General features: G+C 40.5%; 1 protein-coding gene across 2 annotated transcripts in view; it reads left to right on the top strand.

Annotated features, from left to right (window-relative positions):
• ATP9B (ATPase phospholipid transporting 9B) overlaps window positions 1-27,809 on the top strand; it is a 327,984-nt gene that overhangs the window by 174,061 nt on the left and 126,114 nt on the right. For both annotated transcript variants that reach the window (XM_090039540.1, XM_090039541.1), the window contains exon 11: window positions 12,884-12,960. In XM_090039540.1, the coding sequence (XP_089895666.1) occupies window positions 12,884-12,960 (77 nt within the window). The remainder of the gene's footprint in view (window positions 1-12,883; window positions 12,961-27,809) is intronic.

The following is a 27,809-nucleotide window of genomic DNA, read 5'->3' as shown; positions in this document are numbered from 1 at the left end:
AGTATTCTTGGAAATGTTGTCTTTAAATTCTGTGCCCCAGCTTCCCATTTGTAGAATGGGCATAGTACTTTGCTGTTGCTTCTCAGAGATGTGGCAAAGATGGTTTAATTATGTCTATGAAGCACTCATGTACTCTTAAAGAGAAAAAGCCTGAGAAGAGATGCTTCCATCTTCAGAGCAGGATTTAAATTATTGTGGAATGGCACATTGAGCAAAATATTAATTGCTATTAATTAAGTGAGCAGTCCATTTGTGGAAAAACTTCATAATCAATTTCCCAGGTACACACACACCCAAGATTGTAGTTTGGGAAGGTACAGAAGGCAAAGGAAGGAGAATGACAGCACCTATATTTCTCTGTGAGCTTCCTGTGGTTCATCATACAGGAATCATACAATTGTGTACCCAAAAATGTACCAGAGACTCTTACAAATACATAGGAGCAGGAGGGAAAGAATGGATAAAATATGGGAGAATGAACATGCAGGTGGTCAGGGAGGGGCGTTCCTAAAGTCAGGAAAAGGGTTGTCAGAGCCTGTTTATATTCCATATATACTTTCTGAGCCGTTGGAGTCATGTCAGCATTTCTCCTCTTCTTACATGCCCAGTTCCTTTTGATGAAATTATTCTTTTTTATCCAAACCCACATAGTGCATGCTCATGTATTTTAAGATCTATTTTTGAAGGGGGAAAAAAGGTAGTAGTCCACTATTTAAATAAAAGCAGAATTTGCAGGTATTCCCTTGACACCCTATACTGAGTTGGTACAATACACCATTAAGTGGTGCCTGGTCTACGCAAGATACCTGACATTGCTGTTGGTCAAGGTCATAGGGAGGGTCATGGTCAGGCCAGAAAAGAGTGTTTGGGGAATTGTGTGGGGAATACCTCAGAAACCTTCAGCTCTGGTTGCTGCTGTCCTGACAATTTTAGAGAAGAAAGACCACAAATCAATAGTGCTGAGGATCAGTAACAGTAAATGCAAGTCTGCAGGGGATTCAATGCAGAGTAGATAAGGTGCAATGAATCCAAATAGTCCATGCTCATGAAAATATATAACATTTATAATTTGTGTGTGTGTGTAATAAGCCCACATAACTACAACAGTAGAATTCCAAAGAAAGGTACATCATATATTTTAATTTACTTAAAAACACAACTTTTTTTCAAAATCTGAGAACCAAAATGTTAATTCTCAACAAATTGCCAACAAAAATTACATAAAAACCAACATAAATGTAAACACCTGTTTGACCTACAAGTTAGTCAAGTAATGCTTAACATAAATTAAATAAGTCAGAAAAAGTGATGTTTAACCAAGTTAGTAACTTTTTTGTGTTTGATAGTGCTTGATTTTAGGTCAGCTTCATTGTTTTCTTTGTGTATTTTGGAACAACTATGAAGGTACAGCTGGATTTTCATCAGTATTCATTTTATCCTATCTCTAATAAATGTCAAATGTCTTAGTCTCCAATTGGTCAAAAAGATCTAGACCTATGTATCATACCACATTTCAATTGCATTTTATCTGTCTAAGTATTTGAAGAGCTCCTTTAACACCCAGCTATCTGTCAACTATTTATTTATCCTCAACAAAAGGGGCATAGTGAGAGTAAATGACTTGTCAGGATGACACAGGAAGTCAAATCCAGGATGCTAAGCACAAGGCCATCCTTCCTCTGGCTCTAAAAATAAAGGTGATGGCAAAAGAGACAAGGTATTCTAATGTTTTTTCCATTAAGTGGGGTTGCCATTAAGGGTCATTGTTACGTAGCACAGTGCAGTGCCATGCAAAGATAATTGATAATTCACAGGTGCAAGAAGCTATATAGCTATATCAGTCTAGCAGCCCCTCTACACACACACAGCTAATGGCTCAATAGGATCTAATGTGCAGTCCACACAACTGTGCACGGCAGATAGTGTGATTGTTGGATCATGAATCGGATTCCATCACGCCTTGTTACTGATGCAGGGAAAGTCTGATCCTGGGCTCCCCCTGCACTAGCAACAAGCAAGCTCCCACAGCTGGCAGCCCCTTCAATTGACAAGGCTCCCAGCTATGGAAGTGTACCACACATTCCCATGGCTGGGAGTGCCATTGACTAACCTGGGCTCCCAGTTGCAGTGGCTCAGCTTATGCAGTGTCTCAGCCATGGGAGTGCGTGAAGCAGTTGTGGTCTCATGTCAGTTGTGATCTCTCTGCCACAGGGATGCATGAAACACCCCCACAGCTGGGACATCACATCCGTTGCGCTTTCACAACCGTGGGTGTGCATGAAACATGCCTATCAGTGGGACAGTGTGTCAGCTGTGGTCTCCCAGCTGTGTGGTTGTGTGGGGCCCCCTCACAGCTATGACCCCTGTCAGCTGATGGGGCTCCCAGCCACAGGGTCATAATAAGCTCCTGTGGCTGATGGTCAACATCAGCCTGGAGCTTCTAGGTTAGCCACGAAAATACTATCTATTCCCCGCCCCCCCCCCCGACTGGGAGCTCCTACCAGCTGATGGGGCTCCCAGCAACAGGGCCCCTGGCCATATGTTCAATTAATGGCATGATAGGAAGCAGCCACAAAGTTACCACACATTTTGTGAATTACCTTTATGGCTTCTTCCTCTATTTATCACACCATTAACTGAATGAATGTGTGGCTGGATGACCACTTAAGTAATGATTAACCAGTTAATCACTCCTTAAGCATAATGTGTAGATGGGGCCTAGGAGGAGCACCATGCTGATTAGTCCTGCTGCTAAGAAGCATGTTATGTTAGCCTGGGTGGAGTACTCCACTAACATGGCTATAGGACTTCCAGTATGCAAGCTAACTTTGGGTATCTCTGCACAGCATCAGTTTACACTGCCTACAAGGCAGTAACCCAGAATACGTGAAAAAGTATAGCAAAATGTATGCCGTAAGTCATTCTCCATGTCTGTGCTAATCATTGGCTAATGGCATCCAAAGCATGATTAAACAGATGCATACCTCTTATGTGTCTTATATCATATGTCAGATACATGGTAACTTAAGATAATTGCACGGGGGATTCTGAAAGGAAGCTTTTATCTTTTGCTTTGATTTTTTTTTTTTTTTTTATTGGTTGATTTGTTTGTTTGGAGGGGTTGTATTGGTTATTTTTGACTCCATATCTCAGGTCAGCCTAAGCTTAACTGAATTTTCAGTGGGCTTGTTAAAGGTTTAAAAACTCTCTTTTATTGCTTAGAGTTGGAGAAAAGATAGTAATTGTACAAAAACAGGAATGAATGCACAGTTTGCATAAATGTAGGAGAAGGTCTATATATTTAAGACTTCCCCTGTTGAAGTTTTATAAAAACCAGGCGGGGCATTTTAAATCACTCAGTTTTTTAATACTATTATTTTCCTGTGTTATAGTTATATTAACTGAAATCTCATACAAATTGCCTCTTAAGAGAGAAAATAAAATCTTTTCTAAATAAAAAGGTAACAAAAGGTCTATGGCTTAATGAGTAAACAGAGAAGGACAGGTATAATGTGATCAGGGTAGCTCAAAACTAGTGAACCTATATCGTGCTGTATTTTGAAAGACCTACTAAGAGTTATTAAAAAGGAATTATACTAATGGAGTTTTGTGGTCAGAAAAGCTTTTATCGTACTTACAAAGTCACTGCAGATAAGTAAGGGCATAGTCTGTATAACTGTACAACTGGAAAAAAAACTGTGTATACTACAACTGCCTAGCAGTGTAGCTTTCATATCCATGTGTTTATATGGCCCCAGCACTTTTTCATACTGGTATGTCTCCCAGGTGTTGGAAGTTAAGTAACAAAACATTGTGTCGTTTCTCCCCACCCCAGTTTTTCTCCCTTCAAGTGTAAACTAGAATAGTTACATTAGTGTAATGTCTTAGTGAAGATCTTATTACTGAGAAAAAGATAACTTAAAGAGATATGCTGTGCAATTCTGAATGCCTTGAGATTAGCGGTCATCCTTACCTCTTTGGACATTGTTCCATAAGCTAGTTCCAGATCCTTTGAAAGTTTTGTCTCCTTCACTTTCAAGCTTCCACCTGTTCGTCAATAGATGCATAACTCCAATGGAACACAAATGTCATTAGAGCCCATTGTAGGAGCTGGTTTAGATGAGTACCATGGCTGAGCAGCTTGTATTAGATGACCTGTTGAGGTCCCTTGCACCCTACTTTTTTATGTTTCTTTGAGATAGTTTGGACATGGCAGTGTCCGTACCCTGAATTTAACTGTTTTCAATGGGGGAGCCAGTATAGGGTACAGAACCAGATTAAGGTACACTTCACAATTTGTATTACTTAGAAAGTGACTGCTGCATTTGTACCAGTTCAAGCCTTTTCCAGCATATGTGACTTCATTGTTAGATAGTCTTACAACTGTTGAAATTATGCAGGTATGGATGGATAGTCTGTCTTTTTGAAGAGGCATCACTTTGACGATGACTAAGGTGTCTATGATGATATTTCTTTTGTGGAATTGTAGTAGTTTGATTGATTTGTAATCTGAATTACTATCCTGTATGTATATGAAGTTTAGGATTGAAATATCCCGTTTTTTTAATTCTGTAATTTTATTGGTAATATATTTTTAATTTGACAGAGGCATCTAGAGTCTGTGATAGCTGTTCTTTTATGTGTATATTTAAGCCTAAATAAGCAATAATAAATCATGTGTTGATCATGCACAGACTGCCTGGGAAAAGCACAGAATGAAAGACAAAATGTTCCACCCTATTCAGCACCCCAAAGCTCATCCCTTCAAGATCCTGTAGGAGATAGCAAATGATAATGGTGACCTGAAACTTTAGCAAAACTAATTTGAAAAAAATTGAGGAAACTAGTTGAAATTCCCTGAAGTCAAAATGAGGAAATTAAAATACTTAAACATATCATAAAGAACTGAAAAGATATGAATATCTCTAAACAATGAGGACCTGAAAAAAGAAAACACACTTTAAATGATAATGTTCAAGAAGCTATTAAACCAAAACAGGTCTCTCTCAGAAAATAGAAATCCAGCCCTAGTGAATCCAATTATAAGGAGCATAAACTATGGTAGTAAAATGTAAGATAGAAGCCAGGAGAACAGAGGGAATTGGAAGACCAAGTAAACTGCCAGAAAGAAATAGGAGAGAAATCTTTAGGTAAATCAGGAATAGGAAGTTCGCAAGATAATCAGTGTGTTTACTGGGCTACCAGGAAGTAATGGCAGCAATTAAAAAGAATAAGAACATTGTAGATAAGTTAACTGTTCTCTTTGCATCACCAAAGAAAATTTTGTCAAAGTTACCTATTGAAGACCTACTTTTTCCAAGCAGTAATGGTGAAGTACTTTTAGATATAGGAGATGCTGGAACAAATGAGTAAACTAAAGTGTAACAAGTCATCAGGACTGGATATTATACATGCAAAAGTTCTGATGAAATTGAAGAATAAAGTGGTTAAACTGCTAAAAAGAACATGCATCTTTTCATTAAAATCAGATTATGTATTACTGGACTGGCATACAACAAATTTAGTGCTTATTTTTTCTTTAAACGTGCCAGAGATGATCCATAAAATTAGATGAGTAAACCTTACTTGAAAAATTGTAAAACTATTTAAAACATTAGAAAACGCTATAAATATGATGGTATCGGAACAAACCATTGTAGCTTTTGTTAGGGAAAATGTCTCTGTAATTTATTAGATTTAGGTCAGCAGAATATTGATTCTAGAATAAGTAGTTTAATCCACCTTGACCTCTGCCCCAGTGTAGCTGCTTCTAAAGAATACTGAAATTACCTGCAAAGAAATCTCTCCCTTCCCAAAACTAGTTAGAAACTTGCTTCTTCAACATGCATGTTAGTGAAAATTTGAACTTCAAAGAGAGCAGAGGCATACATAGACCATGGACAGCTGTCACATTTCTAGCTGGAGAAGTGACCATTGTTATTTTTGTCTAAGGCACTCATCAATAAATTACTCCTGCCACAAATCTGGGAAAGAATGCTGCCAGCCTGGTAGGCACAGACTATATTGTAAACATAAAGTAAAACTGTACATGCATTGGCATTAGCAGAGTCAACAGAAAGTAACTGCACATGCAGATTCAGTACATTTGCGTATCTCACACCTGCCTTTCTCTCCCAGTGCTGAAGTGCACCCAACCCGCTCCCCTCCCCCTCCTGTTGGCCCTTGGAGGACTGTCTTTGAAAAGTTTTTCCTATGGCAGAGACACAATAGTTAGTCCCTGTGTACACATTTTTATACCCTAATGAGCCATTAACAACAAGAAAAGGATTTTATTGTTTTGTATAAACAAGCTATTGAAAAGTGGACGGTGCCTTACTCAGAGAGCATGGGGAGGGAAAGAGAAGAGATTGGAGGAGAGTCTGATAGCCAGTGAAGACATGGTAACAGAAAACACCTGGTATGCAAGAAACACATGTACCTAACCTTGCAGAGACCTGCCCCCCTCAACACTGTAAAGATTAACAACAGGGAAGAGAAGTGGTCTCAGGAGATTGAGGATGTCAGGGAAGCAACATTATGAGTCTTGGTGTAGTTTCTGGCCTGTGCTCCTAACTTCCGGCTCCTGATCATAATGACAAGTCCATGGCTGGCAAGAAGAACAGATAGTGAATGTGAAAACTCATTTCTCACATGCACCATGCTCATGGGACCTCAGTTCTCTTATCAACAGGACACACAGCACAGGGCAGTGTCCATCCTAAGCACCACACAGTTCCAAAGTGATACTGTTCCTTCTTCAGATGGAGAGAGGAAATGGAGCTGACAGGTCAGAGCTTTCACTGATTCTTCAGCAAGGATTGCAAAGCAGAAGATTATGGCAGGTCTGGGATGGGAGTGTAGTCAGACAACCCAGTCCCTACTAGGCAGTCTCATTGATGATCACTTCAATCAATATCAGGTCTTTGGGAGTGAGGTTGTTGGACAGCTTGATCCTCAAGTTCAGAGGAATATATGGTCTCTGCAGGCCTATCATAAACTGGCAATGCTCTTTCAAACTCAAAGTTGTCCTGTGAGACCATATCCTGCTGAAGCAAGAGAGTATAAAGGAGAGTTTCCCAACGACTGGGCTGCAGCCTGGTACCAGGCCACGGCAGTTTGGCTGCCAGGTCATGGCATAAGTCCCCCCCGCTCGGATCCCCATCTGTCCGCCCGAGCAAGCAGCTTCTAGGGTCACAGCTGAGCTTCCAGGGTTAAAGCCAGGGAGCTGGGGAGCCCCAGGAGGGAGGCAGCCAGCTCTGTGCACCCTGTCCTTCTTCCAGTGGGCCAAGGTAAAAACAAAAGGTTGGGAACCACTGGTATAGAGGAAGTGGCTGCCCCTCACCCATGAACATAGTTCCTGCCTGCAGCATAGTGAGACTTTGGCTAGGGAAGTATTCTAGGGAAGGCAGCATTCCTAAAATAAAAGGGCATAAATTGGAGGGTATCCCTGCTGTTCCATGAGTAGGCAATTCCCTTACCCACCCAGCAACCCCAAACACTGTCTGGACACTTGAGTGGAGGGGCCCAAACATAGAAAAGTGCAAGTAAGTGGCTACCTCCATGAAGACCACTCCGGTCTCAAGAGCTGGAAGGGAACAACCCGATTCCCAGGCTGCGATAGAAACGGAAGAGACTTTGGACTTATTACTCTGCACTCTTGATGGTGTGAGGATGGCCAGGTGAAAAACACAGGGTGAAACTTTTGCTCAACAGTTATCCCCAGAGATATTAGTTCAAAAGACAAAAGCAAACAAAGTGTTCAGAACAGTAGATAATTAAATATAAATAAGTGATCATAGTGTTATTTGCTAAAGTTTTGCTATATGCTTTTGATGCTCTTCAATTTTTTTTAATTATACTATTACATATGGTCATGCTGTCATTAAGAGATCCAGTTCTAAAAGCTACGTGATAAAATTTCTAATTACTTTTCCTTAGCAGATCCATAACTTCAAGAACCTGTTGAGTCTCTGTAGGTCAGAAATAAATTGACATATGGTAGTAAACTTTAAAAGTTCAGTATTTATCTAGTTCGTGCACATACATATCTGATGTTTCATGATTTTTTTGTCATGTTGTTTCAAGTACTACATATTGCCTGTTGAGGTACAAGCAAAAGTAAGGCCTGCTCTTCTCTTGAAAAACTTAAACTGTAAAAGGGTAGTAGACATGAAGTAGGCGTGTTGGAAAGAGATATTTGATGGTTTTGATGGCTCTACTCCCATGAGTATTCAGGTTGCATGAGCTTGTTTAGTGACTAAAATAGTAGTAGTTAAAAATGTATTTATGCTCCTCAACACAGTTGCTGTACAGCTAGGATTTGGGGGAAATAGATTTAAAAACATAAAACTAGAGGAAGGGACTGGTTCATGAGTCTTCTCTGGAGAATAAGCTGATGGGAATTGAGGAGGAAGACTACCTCCAAACTGCAAGAATTAGAGCAGAGTATTTTTTGTGTTTAAGCTTCTGAAGTGCCTCGGGGTCCTACAGGATGAAAGTTTTGTGTACTACATGATTGTAACCAACTTTTTATGGGGAGCATTATTGTGTGTAAAATGGATTGTTCTGTGGATGGATAAAATCTTATTTTCACTTTATGCATTGTAGTATGTATCTCAGCATTAATTTCTTCCTTTCTAAATTATTAATGCTACCCTGTAAAAGAATATGTAAGAAATGTTTTCTCCATTGGAGGTCACAATCATGTAACTTTTGGGCCCTTTCATACTGAGCTATTTTCATTGTAATATTGACCTATGCTTCCCATAATTTAAAACTGGTAAGTTGCTTTGCTGGCTATTTTTCCTTTGCTTCCTGGACAGATTGTGCCTACCATAATTAATTGTTGTTGTTTCTTTTTCTTGACTTGATGACTTTAAATGTTTAGAATGTATTTAAGTTTGCAAGTGGCATTGCTCAGCCATCATATTCATCTAATATTAATGATGCATGCATCTCTCAAATTAAGTAAACATAATGAATTGGAAAAATGAAAAGGGGATATTGATCAAATTCTAGATTTTGCTGCAAGGAAGAGAGAGAGTATAACTACTATAAAAATACGATTGAGAAGTTTTTTAATTAAGTGGAAGCTTTTTTCCTTTTTTTTTTAAATTCTAATGCTTTTAGCTGACAATTTTAGATGATGGAAACTGACTTGAAGACATACCTATGAAGCATGATGCTTAAAAATTGTCATAATATAATATATGGATAGGAGGCCAAGTCTAGGTAATCAGCAGAGCACTGAAATGTAATTAACCCTTCTTTTGATGAAGATCTAGACATGCAAAGAAGAGAGGAAATATTTTAAGCCACTAGAGTTTTCCTCAGTGAGACAGATAGCTAACATGTAGCTTAAAGAAAGTGGTCTGTGTTCAGGCCCAGGAAATCCTGGGTAGACCAAATAGTCGCATTCAGCGCCATAAGAGAACAGTGCATGAAATAACATCACAAATTTTGATGATGTCCAAAAGGCCTTTAAGAGCCTCACAGACATGCACTGTGGAACATTATTGAGTCTCTCGGAATTCCATATAAACCAACACCATCAAGACAGAGATGTGAGGTATTGTGTAAGGTTGAACGGACACTTGAGAATAATTCAGAACAGACAATGTTATGAAACAAAACTAAATTCTCGGTTTGCTATGGTTCAGTTGCCATGGAGTGTAGAATGAAGTGTATGGCACTATAAACACTAATGCACCTTGGGTAGGTGGCAGATATCTAGAATTTCCTTATTTTTCTGGTAAGCAATATCTTTAGAAGTCTACAAAGCTGCTAAAAACAGTCAGCCAAGTAAGGATCATAATCAATTGTATCGAAATGAACATCCTTGGGGCCAGATATTAAAGCAGCAATGTTACCCCCTGGTCATCCTCTAAAATGCAGAGGGAGCAAACAGCAGGATTGATATTGCCTGAAAGCATGTTTCAGTTTTCTCCAATCAAAAACCCAGTTACCTTTTTAATAAATCAGTTTTCTTGAGCACCACAAAGTATTAACTTCAAGCATGCATATAGATGGAATCATAGCAGTTTCAGTAATCTTAGCAAAATATGATCTTAGCAAGCAAGTAATTGTATATTACCAGTCCTAATAATATGCGGCTTGGGAGTTGGCCTCCAGAGCAGGCAAGGTTCCTTGAAGAGAAAGATCAGATGTCTTCAGCTCTCAGGCATTGTCAGGGTGGGGAAAAGGAGGAGGAATAGCTTTCTTTTGTTCAGGTAGTCCTCTAGTCACATAGCCAATTAGACAATTTTTCTTGTTTTTATCAACAACCTGGTTTGTCTCCCCTTTATTGCTGTTTCTTTTCCCTCTCTTTGGTACCAGGAGCCATCTGCTTCAGATATGGGTGGAATGCACCATAACAAACCCTTTTATTCATAGACGTGTGCAGAAAAATAAGCTGCCTTAGATCCTTTTCCCTGTAGGGAGCAGGTCATACAATAACATCACTCCATGAATGCACTCTTAGCCTACTTATGCCAAGTCATCTTTAGGCCTTGCAGGCCTAAGGGACCATTTCAGTCCTGTTGAGTATTAAGAGGCTGAACTATATCCACAGCAACACAAGGGAGATGATCCTGCCTCAGGCAGGGGGTTGGACTAGATGACCTCTGGAGGTCCCTTCTCTGTGCTTTTGTATAATGATGAAGGGCAAAAGTATCAAGAAGGTAGAATGACTCATTTGCCCTAAGCACCATCATACAAGAGACATCAAAACTATGGAAGGCAGTCACAATGTTTGGTAAACTCAGACACTGTACAAAAAACAATGATACTGAGAACTTTCAGCAAAAGGTAATCTCTTTGCTATATGGGTGAGAGGGCTGGAGATCTACCAAAACATTAAACTAGTCTCCAATATCAGGTGAGATTTTTCTGAGCATTGGATGGAAGGTTTTGTCACCAACAGAAAGATCCAGTAAATCACCAAATACTTGAATCTATCCTTTCATTCTTTCTATCTCTTTTATGTTGCTAGGATAATGATATCAATCCCTATTCACAGTCCTGACCAAGTTATTTTGATAGTTATCATCTTCAGTAGTTTGAGAGACAAAAGTAGTTCCTGCTGAGAAGTGTAATGAGTTTCCAGACGAGCATTATTAGCATTCTGCCTTTTTAAAATGTTTCGGTTTTCAAAAAAGTTAAGGCAGATTCAAATGAAACCTGGTAATGTAATCCATTTCATAACAAACAGCCACAAAAATTGCAATCACCATGAAAAAGTTACAAAGGTTCATTGGTTGTACCCATGTTGGTCTAAGGACATAGACAAGGTTCTTTGGGTAAATGTGGTATCTTTTATTAGACCAACTAAATAGTTGGAAAAAAATGTTCTTTTCAAGCTTTTAGGCACAAACACCTTCTTCAGGCATAGGGAGACTGTTTAGTTGGTTGAATAAAGTATATCACATTTACCCAAAGAATTTTGTCAGACAAAGGTTTGTTATTGGACCAGACACAATGTAAAAACTGTATTAATGAAACTATTGTAACTTTTCCTTAAGTGATAACCAATACATACAACAATGCTGAAATCAGTTTTTGTCACCTTCCATTAGCCAGTTTTTACTTTATAAGGTACTTGAAACTCAAAAAAAATGGATGATTTAAGCAATACAAGGCAGAAATTCTGCTGTGTAGCTCAGATTAGCTACACCTTGACTAGTTCATAAATGACAGCTGAACAAGTTGTGATTTTCAGTATAATGCTGCATATTTTCAGCAACATCTAATTAATTTATTTCCCACTAATGCTAAAACTTTAAATATTTTGCTTTTGTAGATTTTAAGCTCAAACATAGTTTTTTAACCATTAAATGTTAAAGTAGGTTGTTACATCCATTAGCATCAGTTTAAAGGGTATTGTTATTTTCAAGGATGTTAATGAAAGGTTATTACCACTCTCTGTGATATCAATCAAAAGGTATTACCAGCTCATTTTCTTTTGTGGATTACATAAAAATAATCAGGTAAAATTAGAAGCAGTGTGTCATAGTTCACAAATTATTGTTCAGATGTCTTATTTTGTTGTTGTTACAGGAACTAACATTAAATGCATGATGTTATTGTTTGCACTGTAGCTGTGTTAGTCTGAAGTCAGACAGAAAGACCTTGGAGACTAACTAGTTCAAAGAAGTATGAACTTTTGTAGGGTACAACTTGCTTAGTCAGATGCAGGCATCACTTGTTGCTTCCAAAAGCTTATGCCTCATTTACTCTAAGGCCCCTGGCAGACATGCAAGTGAAGGTTTGATGGGATCTGATGTGGGATTCTCACAGTCACTCTTCCTGCCATGCCACACATGCACAGCAGGAGGTGTGATTGTCCAGCATCAAATCCCATCATGCCTTACAGCTGTGCAGCTGGGAGCCATATCAGCTGGATGTTCCCAGCCACTGGAGCAAATAGTACATGCCTACGTCTGGGAGCCTGATTCAGCTGATAGGGCTATTAGTCTCAGGAGCAGATCACCTGACAGGGCTCCCAGCATGGGGGGTTCATCCATGGGTGGGAGCCCCAGCTTGGCCACATGATCAATTAACGGTGTGATAGGAACTAGTCATGTTATTACGCATTTTTTGTCTATAACTTTGTGGTTTATTCCTTGTTTTATCACACTATTAATTGCATTAATGCATGGCCAGGAGGGAATACAAGATGTGATGAACTGGTTAATCATATCTTATGTGTAATGTGTGCTGGGGGTCTAAGGTGCCACCCTGTCTTACCTTCTAAGTTTACTTTAAAAGGACTTGGGTTTATATAACATTTTTGCTTATAAAGTGGCTTTGATTGTAAGTTTGCAATTGTTAATTTTACTCTTTAGCAGTGTATTTGCTTTCATTTCAACCATTTTCATTTTTCTAGGAACAGTAATTGGTGTTGTCATTTACACTGGGAAGGAGACACGAAGTGTAATGAACACATCGAATCCAAAAAACAAGGTAGGCTGGCATGGCTCGAATAACAGCTAATTAAACATGTCTTACTGTCTTCATACTTTCCCCTCGAATGTGGTAGTTCAAGACTATCAAACTAACAGTTTGGTTACAAACTTTGTGTTATATAAAAATGTTCTGCAGTGCATCAAAGGATATGTGATAGCTTAATTTGTTTGTATAGTAAAGGAATCCTGTCTACAGGATGCCATTGTATGCATCATAAATTTGCCATCTTATTTCAGAAATACATGTTCAAATGACTAAGTGGAAATTATGGTATAATGGTTTGATGCAGTGATTCTCAACCAGAGTACCGTAGCACCCTGGAATGCCATCAAATCCTTTTAAGGATGCCATGGTGTGCCAAGCAATATTTGTAGTTTTAGGTTTGCAAACACCTACACACAATTCACAAAATAAACCCAGAAACCTCAATAGGAATCCATAGTGTCAAGTATGTTGTTTCCGAGTTCTTTGCAACAGAAGAATTGCGCTATTATTTTTCTGCAATCAAAAAAACGTGAGTGATAGCTATGAGCTGACATTTTCCAAGGGGTGCCTTGAGTCTAAAAGGTTGAGAACCACTGATCTAATGCAATACAGTACAGATAATATGCCTCCTAAATCTTAGGCCCTGATCCTGCAAATTCTTTCCTTTGCATGGAACCCTATTTACTTCAAGTCAAATCACTAATTCAGTGAAATTCTGTGTGGGAAAGGCAGTTGTGTACCAGAATTTAAGACATAGACAGTAATATCAATTTATGATGGTATTGTATGACTTACAGTTAGGTAGATATTTATCTAATAAAATACTAATTTCACGAGACTGCAACCAGAGATGTAAAGTTAGGAGTTACATGTGTGACTTGGGTACCTTTTCAAACTAATACTTAAGGGAATATGCTTATTCCTCAAACACAAGTTTGTGGTAGATTTTGTAATATTAGCTCTGTCCAGTCCTATCCTGTTTGTCTATGAGCTAATGTTGTTATAAAAAATTACCCTCTTGGTTTACACAAATATTTTATTTAAAATATTTTATATATCTTAATGTTTTAGGTTAGTATTAGGAAGACAGGGAAAGAAGACTTTTTCATCTTCTATACTTTTCATAATATAATTAATGCTCTCTCTTTGTTTGTCGTGTTCTCAGCCCTAATAAAGTAATACCTGAAAGCCACCCAGACTCCTCCAAAACATTAGAATTTTCTTAGTCTCAGAGAAGATACAGCAGATTGGGAGATGTCCCAGATGATTGGAAAAGGGCAAATATATAATGCCCATCTTTAAGACAGGGAAGGAGGAGGATCTGGGGAACTATGGATTGGTCAGCCTCACCTCAGTACCTGGAAAAATCATGGAGCAGATCCTCAAGAAATCCATTTCTAAGCACGTGGAGGAGAAGAAGGTGATTAGGAAAAGGCAGTATGGATTCACCAAGGGCAAGTCATGTCTAACCATCCTGATTGCCTTCTGTGATGAGATGACTGATAGGCCTGTGCGAAGCAGAAAGTATTTGCTTTGGATTCAGATTCATCTGATTCGGAGAGACAATGATTCAGTTCAGAGATTTGAATCACTGTCCTGATTCGATTCTGCTGAATCGGATCTGAAGATTTGGCTCTGCTTCAGAGATTCAGCCATAGACTAAACAGGCAACAGTCCTCACCACACTGGACACAGCTGCCTCCACCTGGTAAGTCTGTTGTGGTTGGCAGAGAAGGGGTGTGGGAGAGATTGGGGATGGGCCTGGGACAAGCTGCCCAACTCGGGTGGAGGGGAGGGTGGGCTGCAGGCATAGCAGCACTGGGAGCAGGGGCTGGGCCCTGCTGTTGCTTGCCCCCTTTTGCCTGGAGCAAGCTACACCTGCATTATGCCACCCTGCTGCAGCTGGGCAAGTGGCAGCAGGGCATACCCCCTGCTCCCAGCGCTGTCACACCCCCATCCCGTGCCCCATCCCTCCGCGCTGGCTGGGCAAGTGGCAGCAGGGTATAGCCCACTGCTACTCAGCCGAGGTTCGGGGGGGTGCAGGATGCAGGTGCTGCCACCACTCGTCCAGCTGGGCTGGAGGGTGTGCGGGATGCGGGCGCTGCCACTGCTTGCCCAGCGGCGGGGGAGGGGGGCCATGGAATGCAGGCACTGCTGCCACTTGCCCAGCTGGGGTGGGGAAGACATGATGTAGGCATGGCTCATTCCAGGAGGAAGGGGGCAAGCGGCAGCACAGCATAGCCCCTGCTCGCAGCACTGCTGTACTTGCATCACACACCCCTCCCTGAGTCCCATGCAACCCCACCCCAGCTGGGCAGCTTGTCCCAGCCCCAATCCCTCCCTCCCCCATGCCCCTTCCCTTCACCCACCACAGCAGACTTACCAGCTGGAGGAAACTTTGCCCAGTGTGGTGAGGACTTCTGCCTATTTAGTCTATGCCTAAATCTTTCAACTGGCACCAAATTGTTTCCAAATGGATTCAGAGGCTTCCAATTTGATTCAGACCTTTTAACTGGTCTCCCAAATTGATCAGAATTCAGAGATTCAGCCACTGAATCGGGCTGAGTTCCTCTGAATTGAACCAGCTACCGAAGCTTCGCACAGCCCTAATAATGACTGGCTCTGTGGATGGGGGGAGAGCAGTGTATTTGATATAGCTTAACTTCAGCAAGGCTTTTGATAGAATTTCCCACAACATTCTTGCAAGGAAGCTGAGGAAGTGCAGGTTGGATGAATGGATTGTAAGGTGGATAGAAACCTGACTGGGTCATTGGGTGCAAAGGATAGTAGTCAATGGCTCAATGTCTAGTTGGCAATCAGTATCATGTGGAGTGCCCCAGGGGTCAGTCCTAGGGCCAGCTTTGTCCAGTATCTTCATCAGTGACATGGAAGATGGCATACAGTACACCCTCAGCGAGTTTGCAGATAACACCACGCTGGGGAGAGTAGTAGATACACCAGAAGGTAGGGCTAGGATTCAGAGAGATCTCAACAAATTGGAGGACCCAAAGAAATTTCACAAGGTTAAATAAAGACAAATGCAAAGTCCTGCACTTAGGATGGAAGACCCATGCATTGCTACAGGCTTGGGACCAGCTGGCTAAGCAGTACCTCTACAGAAAAGTACCTGTAGCAGACAGTAAGCTGAATAAGAGCCAACAGTGCTCCCTTGTTGCAAAGAAGCAGGGTGGATAAAATTCAATGATTTTTTTAAATAAAAAAATCAGATTTAAATTAAAAAAAACTGATTTTTTTAAATCATCAATAAAATATAAATTTCTGTCATTTAAAAAATAACAGTTACAATTAAATGTCATCACAAACATGCTAAACCTACACCTACAGTCTCATAAAAATGAATTCATGGCTTTGTCACATTGAGTTACCTACCAATCAAACATGGGCATTCATTTCAGTTTTTCATCTTATGAAAATGGCTCTAGTCTGTCTGTCCAGCCTAACTACCAGCTCTTGCTTCTTGGAAGTTCTGGGCTTTGAGTTTCTGTTTCTCAGCACACTAAAGTTACATGTGCAAAAACGCAGGCTGGATAGGGTTATTGCTGTTCTGTGCTTATGTGTTGGTGGAACTGGGCCAAGCGAGGCAGAGGAGTTAGTTAAGACACTGTCTTAAAGACAGAGAGACAATATAGGACAGGACGGAGGCAGAGTAGAAAAGGCCAGTGGAGTGGACTGGAAAGAAAAAGGGAAGACATTATTCAGTAGTACAGCTTTCTATACTCCCCCACACTTTTTGCCACAGAAAAACTGTCATGGCTTCTCGGCGTAAGAGAGAGACCCTATCTGGCAATATTTTGAAGCAATTCCTTCCCTGGGTAAAAAAGGAAAAAGCGTCAAGTGTAAGAAGCAGTGCAAGAAGGAGATGCAGGGCCTAGTTGCAAGAATGAAACATCATGATGAAAACTGCTTATTGGGAGAAAATGATGTGGATGAAGATGTGGATATGTCTGAAGAACAATGTGGATCAACTGTAAATTAAATAATTCACTTTGCAATGCATCATTCTTCGAGACTCAGTCTGTGCCTTTTAGTATAAGTGTGATTTAACAAGTAAATTCCCAAGCTGTTTGCTATGGTGGATGTTGCTAGAAAAAAAAGTTTAGCTTAGCTAATCCTTATGGCTTGTTTAATTAGTTAACCAGGTTTAGAATCTATCACCCAAGTTTATGGTACAGAAAGCTGCAGTAAGAGAAATCTCGAGTTGCCACTGGGTGTCATTTTCTTATTTTATATTACAAAATACATGCTTGTTATTTTGGAACATCGTGGCCTTGGACCATAACGGTGATGCCATTAGTCTATTCCCTATTTTACTTCAGCATAACTTAGCTTTCCCAAGGGAACCCCATCCTATACTTGTTTTTTCAAAAAAACAGAAGTGCCAGTGAGTTCAATGGGGCTTACTCCAAAATTAAGTGCACTCTAAGTGCAGTCAGTCTTAGCTTTTTTTGTAATTTGGAATCAGATCTGTATTCTTGCTGAAAAAAATGTAAATTATGAACTGAATAATAGAGTGAGAAGAACAGAGAAGAATGACTATTCAAAACTAATTTTTGTTTCAGGATCCCATTTAAGCATAAGAGACTTTGACTGACTATCTGCAACAACTTCAGAGTCATCCGTTAGTACTTTTAGCAGCCGTGCTGCAACTAAATGTATTTCAGACAACAAAGTATCAGTAGCAAGCAAAAGATTTCAATCATCCAGTAAAACCACTGCTATGGATGGGTTTGTAGTAAGGTCCAGCAAATACCAACAAGACACCATAGATGAAAAGATTGCTCATTCATTTATGCAACAAATTCTCCTTTTCGCATTGTTAGCAATAAACGCTTCATTGACAGGGTTGAGTCCTTACAACCAGACTACACTCCACCTGGTAGACATTGGTGGAAAGTTGCTAGATACGGTGTATGAGAAGGAACTTGAACAGTGCGAAAAATACTGAGGGGAAATTTGCCAGTTTAAACCTTGATGGGTGGAGCAATGTACACAATGATCCAGTAATATGTGCCTGTGTGACAACAGAAAATCATATCTTTCAGAAATAATAGATATATCGGGAAATGTCTACACAGCAGATTATTTAAAGAAATGGCAGTGAAAGCTGTAATAAACTGTGAACACAAATTCAACTCTTGCGTGCACAGTTTTGTCACAGACAGTGCTGCAAACGTGGCAAAGATGAGAAGATACTTCGAAGAAGAAATGGAAGGATGCTCCTCAATACCTTATGGCTGTGCCTGTTTAATGCATCTTCTAGCCGAAGGCTTAAGTATTTCTCCAGGAATAAAAGAAAATGTTGTTGAAGTTGCAAAATACTTGTTACAACCATTTTGCTTTGGCTTCACCAAAGAGAGCAGGAGGATCCAAACTAATTCTCCCTCAAGATATTCAATGGAATTCTGTGGTTGATTGTTTTGAACAATTTATTAAGAACTGGCCTATTCTCATAAAAAAATTGTGAAGAAAACCATGATAATATAGATGGAAGTATCTCATCCAAAGTATCTAACCCAAAGTATCTAACATTAGATTAAAGAGCAATGTAGAGGATATGCTTCAGAGAGATTGTTGCTGCATTGCTAATGCTGTCAAAATTTGGAAGGCAATTCAAGAGATATTAAAGAAAGAAATACTTAACCACAAAGTTAAACTGCAGGCAATAAAAAAGTGAATGGATCAAGCACTAACTCCACCTCATTTTTTTGCAAGCATTCTCAACCCCGAGTATAAAGTTAGATGCCTAACTTCTGAAGATGCTGCCATGGCATGGGCATTTCAAAATCACTCCTCAGTTATGCCAGTCATAATAAATTTCAGGGCTGGAGGGGAACCAGTTAAACAGTCCATGTTTACTGATGGTGTTTTGAACAGTCACTCCCCTGAATTGGTGGAAATCGTTAGCCAGGCACCTTGAAACAGAGTTACTTCAGTTGCTAAGCCAACAGTAGCTTCCTCTGCAGGCACAGAGAGAATATTTTCATCATCTGGTATTATTCACTCAAAGCTAAGAAATCGACTGGGAGTTGAAAAAGCAGGAAAACTCATATTTCTGTTTCAGTCTATGAATAAAAATGACTGGGAGTGGGGATGAGCTCTAGTTGTAGAACTTTTAAGGACAGCATATTTTAGTGTTGTGATGTCTGTTAGAGTTAATAAAATTGGAAAATTAAAAAAAGTTCAAGAACATGTAAAATGCTGTATTGAGTTGTAAATTAACATGTTTTAGTGATCAGATTTGCACCATTGTTTAAGAAATATGTGAAGAAGTATCAGTGGGGGGGACTTGATTTAAATCAGTGATTTAAATCAGGGTTTTCTCTTCGTGATTTAAACCATGATTTAAATCGATGATTTAAATTGCACTGATTTAAATCAATCCACCCTGCGAAGCAGGCTAACAGCATACTGAGCTGCATTACTAGGAGTGTTGCCAGCAGATCGAGGGAAATGATTATAGAGTTTTAGAGTTTGCCTTCAGCTTTGGTCATGTTAGTGTATTATAGGCCTTGAAATTATAGACTTTTGAGTGTGCAGTTTTCAAAACATGTTTCTTGTGGTTGTAAGTGGTTCATAGTGAAGTAAGATGGTATCTGTTGTCTCGGAGGTAAATTGTATTTCTGCAGCTTTGGCATCAAGATCTGTGATTTGACAGCCTTAGTGCTGGATTGCAGCAGGAGGTTCTGGTCACAGAACAATGAGTTCCTTCACTGTTAGATTTTGTTTTAATCAACAGTTGCTCCTAAGTGTTCTTTTTCTCCTCATACCCCACCATATTTTGTGCATTTTAGTTCAAGCCTGGAACTTCTTTCATTATTTGGAATTACAGTCTGGAGATGTGGCAGAGCGCCCCCTAGGAGTGCCGTGACCTCCCCTAGCGCCCCCTGGCTACCGTGACAGATTGGGTCTTGAATGCACCCTCTATCTCGCCAGCCATGTCTTGCTGGTATATTATTAATGGGAGGCTGCCTTCCTGCCCTCCTTGGCACAGTGCCTGCCCTGCTGTACCGGGACTCTGTCCTACTCCCTGCCGCACTCTGCCGGGGCCTGTTCCAATATACTCTCCGCCCCCACCGGGGCCCTTGCTCATGCTTCACATTCTCCGCCCCCACCGTGGCCCTTCCTTGCGCTTCTTGCACTCTCTGCCCGCACCGGGGGCCCTCTATGCCTGACTCGGGCTTCCCTGGATTGCGGCTCAGGCGGCCTTAGCCTTACCTGGTCCCCAGACCCGCCTCTTCAGGCCTATGCCCCACTGGGGCTTCTGCCTACGCACCGAGCTCTTCCCGAAGCTGCCCACACTGAGCTGGGGTCAGGACACCCGCAAAACGCGGCACCCCCTGTGGTGCCAGGTACACACCCACTTTACTGGGGAGCTCCTTATGAGGCCTCCTCCACCCCTACAGCCTTGCCCGGTCCTCCGGTTGTAACAATAACACAAATCCAAAATCTCCCCTTCCTGGGTTACAACATAACTCCCAAGCACAACAGAAATCTCCCCTTCCGGGATTCCAACATAAACTCCAAGCAAACCTGGCTCCCTCTCACATCGCCTCATCAAGGTTTCCTCCACCCAGTACTGTCAAGCCAGCGCTCTCCAGCCATCAGGCTTCTATATTCTGCTCTGCTCTAACAGAGCTCCCTGTTCCTCTAAGGCTGCCAGCAGGGGAACTGACTCTGGCCTTAGCCTTCTCTGTTTATAAAGGACAGGCCCTTCCCCCTGGCAGTCAGCTGACCCACTCTGTTGCCATAGCAACTCCCACTCTGTTGCCATAGCTGCCTTGGTGAGTGGCAGCTGAGCCCATTTACTACTATTCAGTAGCAGGCACCCTAGTGCCCTGCTACAGGAGGGGAAGAACATTTCTTTTTGGTGGTATATATGGTCTTTTCAATGAGAAATCTTAAATGTCATTTGAATGGATTGAAAACCTTAAGAGAGAAGTTTTCGATGAAAGAATGTCATGTGTAGGTGCAGGAAGATACATAATTCTGGCCCCTGTCTCCAAATCATTTAAACTTACATGGAGGACAAAGTTGGTCTTAGAGAAGAAGAAATAATGCAAGAAGATTGTTGAACTTCTGCTGTCGTTTCCTTCCCTCTAACTGTCATTATTCTACTTCTTTCCACTTCGCAAAATTGATAACTTCCCTGGTTTAGATATGCTATTTTTCTTGGTTAAGGGAAGCATCCATAAGCTTTTTAGTGCTTTGGAACAAAGAAAAGACTTCCAAAATAGACTACGAGAACCTGCAAGAGGATCTGTTGCATACCAACCACGCATCCATCTGTGAGCAGGAAGTTAGAAACATTGTGTTAAGGGACTCTGTTTTTCATCTACATTATCCTTATACCACTGGTTCCTTAGTCATTTTTGTAGCTGCTGAAAGAAGTAGAGCAACACAACCACTGAACTTCTGCTCCCCGTGAAACTGTTTGTTCCCAGAATTTCCTGTTCAGCGTGCTGGTCAGTTGTGCTGTGGTGATGTTGACTTGGCCCTGAATTAATATTCATGTTCACTTATTGTTTTGATAAGTGTTCAAAATTCTAATGACACTGTAAGCAAAAGAAGGGAATGTAAAATGTTCAACAGTTAGTAACTCAACTGAACCTGAATGAAATTTTAGGGAACAAAAGAAACTACATTATTTTTAAACCCTGGTGAATTCTGAAGACTTGTTTCAAACAATTGGAGAGATTAGCGCTTCTTAAAAAGAGTCACAAAAACCTCAAATCATTTTTTCAATAGAAAATATTAGGATAACTAATAGTCAAGCCTATATTAAAGTTTTCTATAGCAGGGATTGTCAACCAGGGGTACGCATACCCCCAGGGGTACTTAGGCTGTAGGGGGTATGCATGGGCAGGCAGGCAGGTGGGCGGGGATAGAGCACACTCTGGGACGCGGTGACGGTATCTTCCCCAGTACATTCTCACAGTTTACTTCTTACCCAGAGAAGGGGGAGGAGCACTCTAGGTGCTGCTGGCCCCGCACAGCATGCTGCAGTGTCTCACCCCTCCTCCCCCACCTCAGCTTGCTCTCCTCCACCCCTTTCCTGGAGAGCAGTGAAGGTCTGAACGGCTAGGGGAAAGGGAAGTATGCTTCTGTGTCCGCTTCTAGGAGCAGGGCCCAGCAGGGATGAGGGTAGTGGCACTCCTCTGTGGGCCACGCAGGTGCTGGCTGGCCAGATGTGGTGGCAGCCACTGCCATCTACACCTACTGCCCTGTGCTCCCTCCCCCCCTCCTGTGCCGCTTTTCCATGGCCAGTCGCACATGTAGCTCCATGGGCTGCTAATGGGCAGCACGCAATTAGCTGGGCACAAGGCCCCTCAGCGGCCCATAAAGGAAAGGTACATGGGCACGGTGGCATGAGGTGGTATGTGGCAGTGATGTGCAATGCCTCTGTGTGCGAGCCCCCCCCACCACATCTCTGCTATGCACACCCCTGGGAAGATGGGGGCGGGGGCTTGTATCCCCAGATCTGCCACAGGTTGCCCCACCCCCCATAGCCTCACTCCCAGCACCGCCATGCCTGCCCCAAGCGTAGCCTGGCCTGGCCCCCCACCAGGAAGAGCATGGCACCGCCTTGGCCCCAGCCAACCCCACGCGCAGATCCAAGGTCATGTGCCCCACCGTACCCTCCTGGGGTGCGCGCAGCAGCAGGAGCCGGCCCCCTCTCCCAGCACCCTCCAGATAAGCAGCCTGCAGCTTCGTCCTGTGCCCACCCTGCTCCACCTATGCAGTGCCTGCCCCAGCCCCATTCCCTCCCTCACTACAGGGGCCTCAATCTGCCCCCCCCCACCCCCAAAAAACAAGAAAAATTATAAGGGGGTACAGGAGTTTAAACTTTGAGTCAAAAGGGGTACACATATTAAAAAGGCGGTCTGTATTAATTTCTGAAAAGTTGAATGTATAATGCTGTTTGCTGATAGAGTCTCAACTTTTCGCCACTTCTGAAACTAATGAGAAACAATGAAAGTTTCTAGTAACTGCTTTTCATTCTCAGGATATTTATTGACAGCAAGTAGACTTCCCAGTCTAAATTTGTGATTTCCCCCCCTACTTACAGATGAAGAAAACCACCCCCACAGTGCTTTACTTTCAGCTTGGCACACCCCACACCAAGCACACCACATGCCCAAAAGAGGCATTCCATTAGTTGGACCTGGCTCACCCAGTTTCTTCATAGAATGCACACTTTTGTGGGGCTTTTTGGCACTTTAATCTAATAGCTGATTGAATCAGCCTTAGGTAAAAGTGCCAAAAAGCCCTACTGAAGCACCCAATGTGTGTAGATACTGAGGAGCTGGGTCAAATTAATGCATATCCTCTTCCAGTAAAGTGCTGTTTAGTTTTGTTTTTTACACGTCTGATAGCACTTTATGTGTTTCCCAGTTATTGCTAGTTAGGATTTATGTCTTTACTTGATGAAAGAATATGTATCCCTAAATGCCTCTGTTTCTTAGTTAAATTACTGTATAGTACAGTATTTAACTCCAAATTTCAGTTCTTGAATAAATATATATACACGTTCTTCCAGAAGTAAATTTGTACTTTCATCGCATGTATGTTTGTTACTATAATATTACGCAACCAAATCTCATATGGGTGGAATAACAAAAATATCCAGGCCATCCTCATATATGCCAGAAAGAAACCTGTGAGCTCCTTACCACCAAGCATCCCTGACAGAAAGTAAGAAGTGGTAGCAGAGCTCCTCAGCAGTTATTACAAGTTTAAGATATCTCCTAGATCTCCTATACCTTCAGTACATACACAGGAATTTCATGCACTTACTGCTAATTTAAGCTAACGCCAAATTTCTATATGAGTAGAAGAACAGGGAGACCCTATCAGAAACCTGTTGACCGCATAAAGGGGGTGCATTGTCTGCCATGAGACTTCAAAGTCCAGACTTGGGGATGGAAGACCTCACCCCAGTTCTATTCTGAGATGAACTCTCCATAACTGCAAAATTATGGGTTGTGACAGAAGAGGCAGGATTTTGTTCTCAAGAAAGGTTAAAATTATGGGTCTCAGTACTGGAAAGTACAATCTGGAAGTGCCATTTCAGCTGTACATGCTGTGGCAATTTGTGCACAGTGTGTGCTTAGTATAATAGAGACCAGAAAATCAAATATATCAATCAAGCACAACAGTCTTCTTTGATTTGTAAAAAGTTCCAAAGGTGTGTAGTATAATGGAAGATGCAAATGAATTAAAGCTTTTGAAGTGGTATTGTTGGGATGATGTATGGAAACTATGCACGTGAAACTAGACAAAAACTACTCATCAAAATGAACCATCACAGAAAAAAGGACAGACACTAAAACACAGGTAGAACTTTTTTTTACAGAAAAACCACTCCTCCTCTAACCTCACAATCTTCCTGCTCAAGGGAAATTTAGAAAACACCTTTAAAGGAATGGCCTGGGAACAAAAAATAATTAGCTTACTGGACAGTGAAAACCAAAGATTTACAACAGACATTGAATGTATGGCCCATTATAATCTACCTGATCCCCACTAATCACTCCACAGGTGTTTATGATGACCCTTTTGCTCTTCCACTTGTCAGGTTATCCTGTCTGCTGCATTCCTCCTGTCTTTTAGCTAGCTGGCAACATCTCCTATATCTTGTTTTTATTTGCATATGGAGTTTTTGTATAAATCTTTGTTCAGTCTGCCATTAGGTGTAACTGTGCCTACTTTTTTCCTCAGAGACTTGAGGAAGGGTAATTGACACCTGGAAGCTTGTCTGTATTCCCCCTAAGTGTACATTTGGTCCAGTAAAAGGTATCACCCACAAATCTCTTAGCCTTAATGCCTTGGAAAATGTTTACTTCTACAATTTTAAAAAACAATTCACTTGTTTCTCACATATATCCAGGTTTTAAGTTTTTCCAGAATTCAATTATATTTTTTAAAATATCATAGGTGTTGGTACACAAGTGAGCATGCAAAATAGAGATAATTTTTTACTTTGAGAATTCACCTGTTATCCTCCCCAGGGGTGACTGGTGCCTCCTGAGTCTGGGGGGTGGCATAATTTGTGTGCAGGCCCGGGAGTGGCCCAAAAGCCCCATATCCACTCCTATACATCTGTGCCGTGGCTTAGTGCGCCCCCGCCCCCCCAACATGCCACTGGCCCAAGCAGCAAAAAAAAAAAAAGCCCTGTCTTGAGTGGTGCAGAGTCGGGGGCCAATCTTGGGGGGAGGGGGCACATGCCTCCCCTGCCAGTCACCTGTGATTGTCCCACAAAGTAGGATTTGATTCTGAGTGGCATTAACCACATGATATGCAGACAGGCAAAAGCTGACGATCCATGTTTCAGGCTCATCTGTAATATAGCTATCTGGCTTAAAGCCGTTGTAAAGAGAAACCCACATTCAGAATGGGTTACTAAAAGTAGGCGATTTTTCCACAATTGTGATTGCTGAATTCAGAAAATTTCTAAACTAGTACCCTGCATCTATATCATAGCATTCTAGAAAAATAAAGCTTAAAAGAATCTCAGGTCACCTGTACAAATCCCTATTTGTACTAGGATTTGTAGGTAGGATTTTCCCTGTTAAAATCATTCCAGACAAATGTGTCTGCTCTTAAAAAATTCCAAGAATGGAGATTCCACAACCAGCCTAGGAAACCTACTCTAATGCTTAACCAACCTCATAGTGAAAATGCTTTTCTGATATCCAACCTAAATATCCTTTGCTGTAATTTTAAGATCATTATCCCTTCTCCTGTCCTCTGCAACCACAGAGAATAGGTTATCACCTTCCCCTTTATAACCACCCTTCAGGTATTTGAAGATTGTTATCAAATCCCCACTGTCTTCTCTCAAACTAAATAGTCCTAGTTCTTCTAAGCTTTTCTCATAAATCATGGATTTACATTTACATTGTAATTCTTCATATAAATTTGATTAGTAGGAATTATTTCCCTTTGTTTAAAAAGGAAATCTGAGTTAAAGTAGTTTAACGTTTGCCCAAAGCTACAGAGTAGCCTCCAAAGTTCCTGACTTCCTAAACCATGCTGTGTCTCAGAACTATATGAGGAATGTTCATTCAGTGATTTTTGTTAGTAATGATGCTTTCAATTCTGGAAAGGAAACCAGAAGTTTGAGTGCTTCTATGTGCGCAGCGTGCTTTCATTTCAAAACAATGCAAATAGCTCTTAATCTCAGCAATAATCTTCCTAATGTGAATAGGAAAAAACCCTCAATTATAAAGAGATAAAACTTCAGTTATACACTATTTCTTACAACTTAGACCTATATTTAGCAGGAAGATACTTAATTGTATCAAGAAAACGGGAAAAAAAACTTACAAGAGGTTTTAAAAAAATCAATTGTGACAGGTTGCCATTTTCACGCCATTCATAATAAGTTACTCAGAGTAGGAACATCAAGAATGAAATGATAATACAAATTGTTTGAAGCAGTTATTGCAATCCCTTGGGTATATTGATTTGTGTTTCTAATAAAGAGATGCTTTTAAATGTCTCATTGACAGAGACAGGTGATATGTGCCATTATGTGAATTAAAATGGCCCCTTATTATCTGAATCTTTGTAACTGCATTTTAAAATAATAGAACAAAATGGAATCAGAACATTTATGGTGCATAATTATTTTCTGTGCATTACATTTGATATGAAGCTAAGACGATTGAGGAGAGATCCTTTCTTTAGTCAAAAGTTATTCAGAATTTTAAAATAAACAGTACAAACCATACTTTCACCACTGTTTAAAAATAAAACCTTTAGCATGATAAAATAGTAGAATAAAATATACAAAAATGCTGTATCTGCGTTTACCATGCAGTTTTATTATGAACATCATTTTGATGGGCTATGATGTCTTTTATTAAATATTTGTTAAACATTTTCCAGTGTATCATTTATAAAAGAAACCTCTCCAGTGGAGAGTGATAAGAGTAGGTCCACATGGTTCAGTAAGTCTTCAGAGAAATATTAAGATTGTTATTAATGTTAAAGTAGTTGTTCAAAAGCCTTATTGGCAAAGGATTAAATAGAAAAACAAACCTACAATAAACTAATTCAGTAGCATGTAGATGAGCTGCAGTATGGTTTTTAGGATTATGACAATACATGCACCGCCTTCCCTTGCATAATCAGCATGCTATGATATTACAGCTGCTTACAATTAAAAGTCGTGTTCCTTCATGTGAAATGTGAACATAAATAAACTTATAATTTCAGGCAGCAGTAAAGAGCAAAATGTTAAATGTTAGAAAAAAACCTCCTAATTATAACATCTGGGATATACTGCTTTATCATAGCACTGTGAAGAGTATCTAAACTAGTTAACTTAGTGACACTTGAAACTGTTTAAAATAAGCATTTCATTCAGTCTTAGTTAAACCAGGTAATGTAAGTTAAATAAAATTGGTTGGTTTTCCAAACTTTGATGTAAGTTTAATTAAATAGGTAAATGTCCATGTCATGTGTGCATATATGAATTTAAGATCTTCCTCAAATTGGAAATAACTTCTTGTTGTATGTAGTGTTCTTAGTGTCCTAGTGAATCAAAGTGATGAAATTTTAAAATATTGCATGTAAAAAGTATTAATTCTGTTAGTCACTTCCCCAACAGTTGCCCTATTAAAAAAAATTATTACTGTAAGGAGTCAAGGATTCTTGACATATTTTGGAGATCAAAGTGAAGGCCCTTTGCAGGATTTGCCTATTTTTTTTCCTTGTGACTATGACTCAGATTCTACATCTGCCATCCCTCAGCCAAGGCTTTGAATGCTTCTCTCCATAAGAGTTGATCAAAAGTAATATGAGTTATTTGTTTCACCATATATTAAATGTCTTGG

This window comes from Crocodylus siamensis, chromosome 3 (genome assembly GCF_052110815.1).
Source record: "Crocodylus siamensis isolate JL-2025a chromosome 3, ASM5211081v1, whole genome shotgun sequence".
Lineage (NCBI taxonomy): Eukaryota > Metazoa > Chordata > Crocodylia > Crocodylidae > Crocodylus > Crocodylus siamensis.
Note: the sequence above shows the minus strand (reverse complement) of the source record. Positions and strands in the feature narration are given on the sequence as shown.